This window comes from Atta cephalotes, assembly GCF_000143395.1.
Source record: "Atta cephalotes unplaced genomic scaffold scaffold00029, whole genome shotgun sequence".
NCBI lineage: Eukaryota > Metazoa > Arthropoda > Insecta > Hymenoptera > Formicidae > Atta > Atta cephalotes.
The window spans coordinates 2,998,321-3,006,832 of NW_012130093.1; the positions used below are offsets into that span (position 1 = coordinate 2,998,321).

Below are 8,512 nucleotides of genomic sequence, written 5' to 3' on the forward strand. Positions count from 1 at the left end.
TATATATATATATATTATATATATATATATATATATAATTGTAGCAAAATTTTTTAGAACATTCTGCGCACGCTAGGATAGGTTCCCTGATGGAAAAATTTCTATGAAAGTACGCCTTTCTAATTTTACGACTATAGCGTAGAATCGCGTTGTTAAATATAGAAATAATTAAATCAAGATACGCGAAAGATATCAAATGGCGTACTTAGGCCTAGTTAAGCACAGAAAGTACTTGTATCGAATGAGAAAGGTAAAGAACTGTAAAGAACTATTATACAAATTATTCTGAAGGGAACAACCAATAATATGTCTTTTAACTTGATCATACACCAATAATAGACAAGTAACTATTAGGCAAACGATATATGTCACTCTGCCTATTTAGCCTATGGTGCTGTTTTTTTAATGTATGTCGTATTAGACATCAATATTTTGTAATATGAGAACTCTATTTAACTCTTATTTAACAATAAGACATCTACTTCATCCCATTGGAAATCACGATCCTCCTCCTTGAGGGAAAAATTTCGCTGAAATTATTCCACATTTTCGAATACTTTTCGATAAAATTTCAGCATTTCAGAAAAATTGCAGTTTAATTTCAACGATTTTTAGTTGAAAAGTTCATTTTTAGTAAAATTTAAGAGAAATTTCAGTTAATTTTAGAGAAATTTTAAAGAAATTTCAGTTCAATTTCAGCAATTTTTCAGTAAGATAGTTGAAAAATTCACTTTCAGTAAAATTTTAGCAAATTTTCAGCTATTTTACTGAAATGTTCAAAATGTGGAATAATTTCAGCAAAATTTTTCCATCAAGGAGAAGAATCATGATTTCCAATGGAATAAAATAGATGTCTTATTATTAAATAGAAATAGATGTCTTATTGTTAAATTTCACCAGGACTTAAAAATATGGTCAAAAATCAACAACAACAACACACGTGTTTTTTTAAATATTCTCTTTTATTCTAGTTAGTAATTTTCTTTTAATCTGACCAACATATGTAGCGTTGCAGTTTTTATATTTTATCTTATACATATACGACGTCAGAACATGAAATCAAATCTATATTGTCTTTACTGATTTTAATTAAATCTTTAAGTGAGTATAAGGCCAGTTTAAAGACCATTCAATTTGTATTTTTTACTAAGAGTTCTAATCTGTTTCTCTGAAATATTTTGACTGAAGAGGATAATAAAAAACTTTTTTGTTTTTGTATCCATATTACATACTTTATAATACAGCTTTAAAGGGGCTACTTTGGAGTCAGAGGTGCGTGATAAGAGGTGCGCAATCTACATAATCATTAATAATATAATGTGTATGTATAAAATAATAAATAAATGTGTATGTGTAATGTATAAAAAGATGTTAGTTTGAACATTTCGGCTATCGGTTTTAGCCATCTTCAGCAAATACATAATTAATACATTAACAAAGAATATCTTCTATCCAGTCGGAAAGTGAGAAAAGCACAAACATCATACAAAAAAAAGAAGTTGCCTGTCTTCTTGGTTAACAAGTGATTGCGTTCTAATAAAATTATTAAGAGTTAAGATTACGTAAAGTTGAAATTGTATAAAGAAAGTGCTTACCTCAATCTCATATAACACAGCAGATAAGTTATTACAATATTGAGTAAATGAAAAAAATTTATATAAAACATGTTGTGAAACTTAAAAATCAAGATGTATCGAATGTTCTTAATCGTTTCATGTCTAAGAATGTAATAAACAAAATGTTTTTTAAGATAAGTACTAAAAAAAATAGAACGATGTTATCATTGTGTAAGTTGAATCTAAATTTATTTACATTTATTAAGAATGTCATTATATGTTCTAAACCATCTGTGTCTTTTTGAAGATTGAAGAAATCATTTGTTTGTCGTTTTATATTTATGATTTTTGAAATCAATCATTTGTTAAAATATCTTTTTTCGTCCAGAATTTCTATATTGTCCCAATCAATTTATGACTGTGATGCAAAGCGTGTTCAGTGATAATAGAATAAGAATTAGGACCTTTATGTAAATTACTTTTGTGTTCTGTTACTCTTGTAATTAATTTCCTGTTTGTTTGACCCATGTAGGATGCATCACAATCCAGTTCATTTTATAAACGACATTTCTTTTTTGTTCTTTGGGGTCAAGTCTTTATGAACTTTTACAAATTTATTTAATTTATTTAAATTGAAAAATGCCGTTCTATGTACATCGCCATTAATTACATTTTTAAATTTATCTGAAATGCCTTGCACATATGGAATAGAGAACCACCTTTTTTTCATCTGAACCTTTTCTGAGTTATTCTTGCTAATTAACGAATTTGTTTTTTTTAATTAAATGTTTAAGTCTATTAATTATTGTGAATGAGAATATAATCTATAGGATAGTCATTGTCTGTTAAAATTTTAATTATAAACGTCAAATTTTTTTCATGAAATTCTGGATATGAAAGAAGAAACATTCTGTCAACTAAACTTAAAATTGTGCCCTTCTTCTGAGATGCTGGAAATTGAGAACTCTCCCAGAAAAAGTAGGTTTTTGAAACCAATCAATTTTTAGAAAACCTTCAACCATAATCGAAGTGACATCCAAAAAATTAATTTTATTTCTTCCTTTTTTTATAGTGAATTAGAATCTGGGATGGTATAAATAGTTGTAATATTTTATTGGATTCAGATGAAGAGATGCAAACAAGGATATCATCTAAAAAAGAAGAGAATAAGAAAGTTCAATTTTTTAAGTGTCTAATTCTCCAATTCTTGCATCATCAAATCAGCTGCTATTGGTGATAATGGAGAAATGGGAGTGCCAAATTTTTGTCTATAAAGTAGATCATTAAAAAAGAAATAACTCGAATCTAACACTAATTTTACTGCTCCCAAGAATTCTTTTTTAGGAAGTTTGCAATTTTTTGAAATTAAATCCCATCTTTTATCAAGAATTGCAATAACTAAAGTAATCAGGATGTTAGTAAATAAAGCTATAATGAAATCAGACAATAATCTTCGTTTGACAATAATCTTGATATTTTAATTTTATTCACAAGTTCAAAACTGTTATTAATAAATTAATAAAACTTGGAGCCTTATGAACTTCTGATGATCAATTCGTGGAGAAAAGAAGCTAAATTATACAGAGAGAAACTAAATTATACTATTAATAGATGAAATGATGATGCGAAACAATCCTGTTTGTGCACTTTAAGCATAAACCTTAGGTAGAATTCCATCACTGCAGTAGAGATTTTTATATGTATTTTGTGAAATAAATTCAAGTTTTTTTCTATCTCGTAAGCAAATTTTTTAACTGATACATAATTTTTTTCAAAGGATTGATGAATTTGTCAATTTTTAAATATGTAGAAAGATCTTCTAACATTAAATTAATTTTTTAAATATATTTTAATATATATATGAAGAAATTCATGAAAGAATTTCATGAAAAAAAATTTGACGTTTATAATTAAAATTTTAACAGACAATGATTATCCTATAGATTTTATCCTCAAGACAATAATTAAGACGTAAACATTTAATTAAAAAAATAAATTCATTGACTAACAAGAATAACTCAGAAAAGGTTAAGAAAAAAGGTGATTCTCTATTGCATATGTGCAAGGCATTTCAGATAATTTAAAAATGTATTAGGTGTACAACTTTGCTTCCGCCGTTTTTTTTCCGAAATTCGAGGCTTTATTGTAAAAAACTGGTTATACATTTATGATTCAAAGTATTGTCCATCGCTGGTCACTATTTTCTCTCATCTTTCGGGTAGCGTACGAATCCCGCGTCGAAAAAACTGGTCATCTTTTGAGGCTATCCACGAATCGATCCAATTTTTTACTTCTTCATAAGAAGACCGGAAGTGCTAGTCAGCCAGGCCGTGTGCCATTGATCGAAACAAGTGATAGTCAGAGGGAGCAACATCTGGAGAATACGGCGGGTGGAGTAGGACTTCCCATTTCAACGTTTCCAAGTATGTCTTGACCACTTTCGCAACATGGGATCGAACATTGTCATGCTGCAAAATCACTTTATCGTGTCTCTCGTTGTATTGCGGCCGTTTGTCTTTCAATGCTCGGCTCAAACGCATCAATTGCGTTCGATACCGATCGCCTGTGATTGTTTCAGTCGGTTTTAACAGTTCATAATACACTACGCCGAGCTAGTCCCACCAAATACAGAGCATGACCTGGACGTCAAAATCACCGTTCTTGAAGCGTTGAAACCACTCACGGCACGTTCTTTTACTAATAGCGGTCTCACCATAAGTATTGAGAGCATTCAATGAAGCCGCAGATTTCTTCATATTGAAGCAAAAAATTAAAACCTCTCGCAAATTACGAGAATTTGGCTCGTAAACTGACATTTTCAATCGAGAATAACTTTATGATGCAGAGACAAATCGACTAATATTTCTATGGGGTTATGTTGACAGATGCCCAAGTTTATTGTATGACGTCTATGATCTATTTATTTCGACTATCACTTATCGCTAAAGCCATCTATAGGAAAACGGCGGAAGCAAAGTTGTGCACCTAATAATTAATGGCGATGTACATAGAACGGCATTTTTCAGTCTAAATAAATTAAATAAATTTGTAAAAGTTCATAAAGATCTGACTCCTGAATTAAATAAATTTGTAAAAGTTCATAAAGAACAAAAAAGGAACGTCGTTTATAAAATAAACTGTAAGGATTGTGATGCATCCTAGGTGGGTCAAATAAAGAGGAAATTAATTACAAGAGTAACAGAACACAAAAGTAATTTACATAAAGGTCCTAATTCTTATTCTGTTATTCTCTTATCTTATTCTGTCACTGAACACGCTTTGCATCATAGTCATAAATTAATTGGGACAATACAGAAATTCTGGACGAAAAAAGATATTTTAACAAATGATTGATTTCAGAAATCATAAATATAAAATGAGAAACAAATAGTTTCAATCTTCAAAAAGACACAGATGGTTTAGATCGAACATATAATGACATTCTTAATAAATGTAAATAAATTTAGATTCAACTTACACAATGACAACATCGTTCTATTTCTTTTAGTATCTATTTTAAAAACATTTTATTTACTACATTCTTAGACGTAAAATAGTTAAGAACATTCGATACATGATGACGCTTTTTAAATTTCATCACAATATGTTTTATATAAATTTTTTTCATTTACTCAATATTGTAATAATTTAACTCCAGTGTTATATAGGATTGAGGTAAGCACTTTCTTTGTACAATTTCAATGTTAACTTTACGTAATTTTAACTCTTAATAACTTTAGAACGCAATCACTTATTAACCAAGAAGACAGGCAACTTCTTTGTACGATGTTTGTGCTTTTTTCACTTTCCGACTGGATAGAGATAAGAAGATATTCTTTGTTAATGTATTAATTATATATTTGCTAAAGATGGCTAAAACCGATAGCCGAAACGTTCAAACTAACATCTTTTAATATACATTATACTATTAATGATTATATAGATTGCGCATCTCTTACCACACTGACTTCAAAATAATTCCCTTAAATCTGTATTATATTTTTACAATTATAAGGAATCTTATTTTATAAATATATATTCTTTATTCTAAATTGTACATACTTTTACTTTACCGTTCATAAACTCTCTAATAATATTTGACGCGCTTGTTGATCGTATAAAATATTCCAATGGGTAGTCATTATTCAGCAGAGTATTCATCATTTTCAAATTTTTTTCGTGAAATGTGGATTTGACATAAAACAGAATTATGTAAAAAAAAAACATAAAATGATACCTTTCTTGTATTTGAGTGGAATTAAAATTTAGATACCGTCTTGAATTCGGTTTTTTATACAAGTCAGTTTTTTATACAAGTTCGATTTTTTATACAGGTCGATACTTCCATTATCAATCAATGATCTTGGAAACTAATTCATCATCGCCAACTTCCTAATAAACTTTAATCTCTCGTGACAAGCATTGAAGTATTTTAAAATTTCCTGATGCATTTTAGCCACATTGAGAACAACTTTTAATTAGTTAAAAAAATTGAGTGGCATGGAAATAGAATCGCAACATAAATTAGTTTCTTTTGATGTGACTATTCACATCAAATGTACCAACTGAGCATTAAACAGCATAAGGATAAGATGGCTTTCTATTTCAAAGTCTACTAAAAATACCTATTTCTACTAGAATACTTATAAATGAATTCTTAGCTGCATTATCAAAATCAAGTAATTTGTTTTATAAGTATCCACTTTTTGTATCATGAATATTTAAATTTATAAACTATAGAGAGGATAACTCAATAATCAGTTATCTTTTCTACAGTTTATAAATTTATTTCAACATTTGTGGTACAAAAGTGGATACTTACAAAATAAATTACTTGATTATGATACAAGAGAAATCACTTGATTTTGATAATCCAGATTATTGTTTCAAAAATTGAGAAGCTATCTGTGCATTATGTACCAAAGCAGTCGTAAACTGCGCTTGGCCTACAAAATTTTTGTGTACAAGATTTTTTTTGAATATTATTCAAATCATATTTCTGCAAAGAGTATATAATATAAAAATAAAAAAATTGACATAAGTGAAAAGTAATGTAAAAACAACAAATCCATTTTTTGGATTCCTTGTTAAAAAAAATATACATTTCAAGTACGATGAGTTTGTTTGTAGCAATCCCGAGCAGTTTTCGAAAGATAAAAGAAACAATACTATAACTTACATTCAACAAGTCACCATATTGAATTCATTATTTTGAATTTTATAATTTTTACACTGGATTTGCTTTTAGAAAACATAAAACTTCTTATTACAATCTATCTCCAAAATTCAGAATTAGCTCTTTATAATAAGATAAAATACAAGATACTAAGTGTTCGTTTCTTATCACTATAAGAAGTAATTTGCATCTTTCAATCTGCATGATTATTGATAAAAAAAATATGTGTCTATTATTTTTATCGATTCTATATCAAGTTTAAATTCAGCGAATCATAGAAAGATTATTTTAATGTGAGAACCAGTAGACTTAATGCTCCTTTATTTACTTTCTTTATAGTTTCAGAGATTAGTTTGGAGAGATACAATGGTTTTTATGATGACTTTTGTATTAATGATTAATTATCAATATGTTTGTTTCCTAAAATGTACTTAAATGTCAAAAATAAAAATTGTTAACGCTGTCAACTAACCTTACATAATTGCCTAGCAAGGTTATTGTATCCAAGTTTGATGATACCAACACGAGCAAGTGAAGCCATTTTTTTTTATTGTTACAAGCACAACTTTAAACGGAAAGAAAATTGGATATTACTTGCTATAAATTAACGCGTGAGAAACACATCGCTGGATGTAATACTTTTCTCGTTTCCTAATTCTGTTTCACTTATTTGTCTGTAACCAAAGAATAGCGAGATCAATAGTCTGTTTTCTGTTCCTGCACTAGACTATTCTAGAACTCTTTTTCTCGCTTTCAACAAATATCAAACTATCTCACTTTAAGTTCTAAAAGTGTAAAGTAGTTCAACTACTGAAAATAGATCTCAAGGATTGCGTTCGGAAATATTACCCGATTGCCTTTGTCTTGTTTTATCCTTCTTATTCGTCCAATGTTAAACAAGGATAAGATGATGGCACCCAGGTGATATTTCCGAATGTAGCCAAGAATGAAAGACTCACGACTCTCTGATCAGGGTATCAATCATGAAACTTTATCCCTAGGACAAAAAGTGAAAATTTTTCACTTTTCACTTTTCATTCTAGGAAAAAAGTTTCATGATTGATACCCAGAGTCTGGAGGTCTGGCCATCTTCTCTCCGATTTGGTCCGACATTTTTCATCTACTCCATTTAAATGCATAAAATGGGAAGACTCCGATTGCACAAATTGCATGTTGTACACATCGCTAATTGGCAATTTTAAAAAGTAAAATATTCTCATTGGTAAAAGCATTAAAAAATTATTAGGTACCCTAGCTAATATACGTGGTCAGAGATAAAAGAACCAATCGCTCCGTGAGTAAACTATATTCCGAAACCCATCGAAAAAAAGTGTTGCAACTTTTTCATGATTGTACCACAATATAATCAGTAGGGACAACATCGCGAAAAAATGCGGTTTCGCGCAAATATGACTGCGCAACTTTTGTTTTGAACCAGATCCAATGAAATGCAAGATGATGCAGTAATATAATATACAGCCGGTCACAGAAAGGGTGTAATATATTTCTTTTTTCAAAAGAACAGGCCTATGATCATGCACCCCATATGTATTATATACAGAGAAAAAGACAGTTCATGGGAGATGTTTTAAATATGAAAAAATGGATAAAATAAAGAAAAGTTACGTGCAGTATTAACCAAGGCCAGCTAATTGCGTGAACCGCTTGAACGTGTTAGAATGTTTGTCAAGAACTATGAAGCTTGTAGAGCATCTCTATATAGAGCAATGCATGAATAGAGATCCTATAATAAGAGTTTGGCGAATGTAGATCAAAAATA

The 8,512-nt window shown here is 29.3% G+C and overlaps 1 protein-coding gene across 1 annotated transcript in view; it reads right to left on the reverse strand.

The window, feature by feature from the left end:
- LOC105620792 (NADH dehydrogenase [ubiquinone] 1 alpha subcomplex subunit 10, mitochondrial) overlaps window positions 1-7,273 on the reverse strand; it is a 31,683-nt gene extending 24,410 nt beyond the window's left edge. The window contains exon 1 of the mRNA XM_012202280.1: window positions 7,205-7,273. Within this exon, the coding sequence (XP_012057670.1) occupies window positions 7,205-7,273 (69 nt within the window). The remainder of the gene's footprint in view (window positions 1-7,204) is intronic.
- Window positions 7,274-8,512: the final 1,239 nt, after the last annotated feature.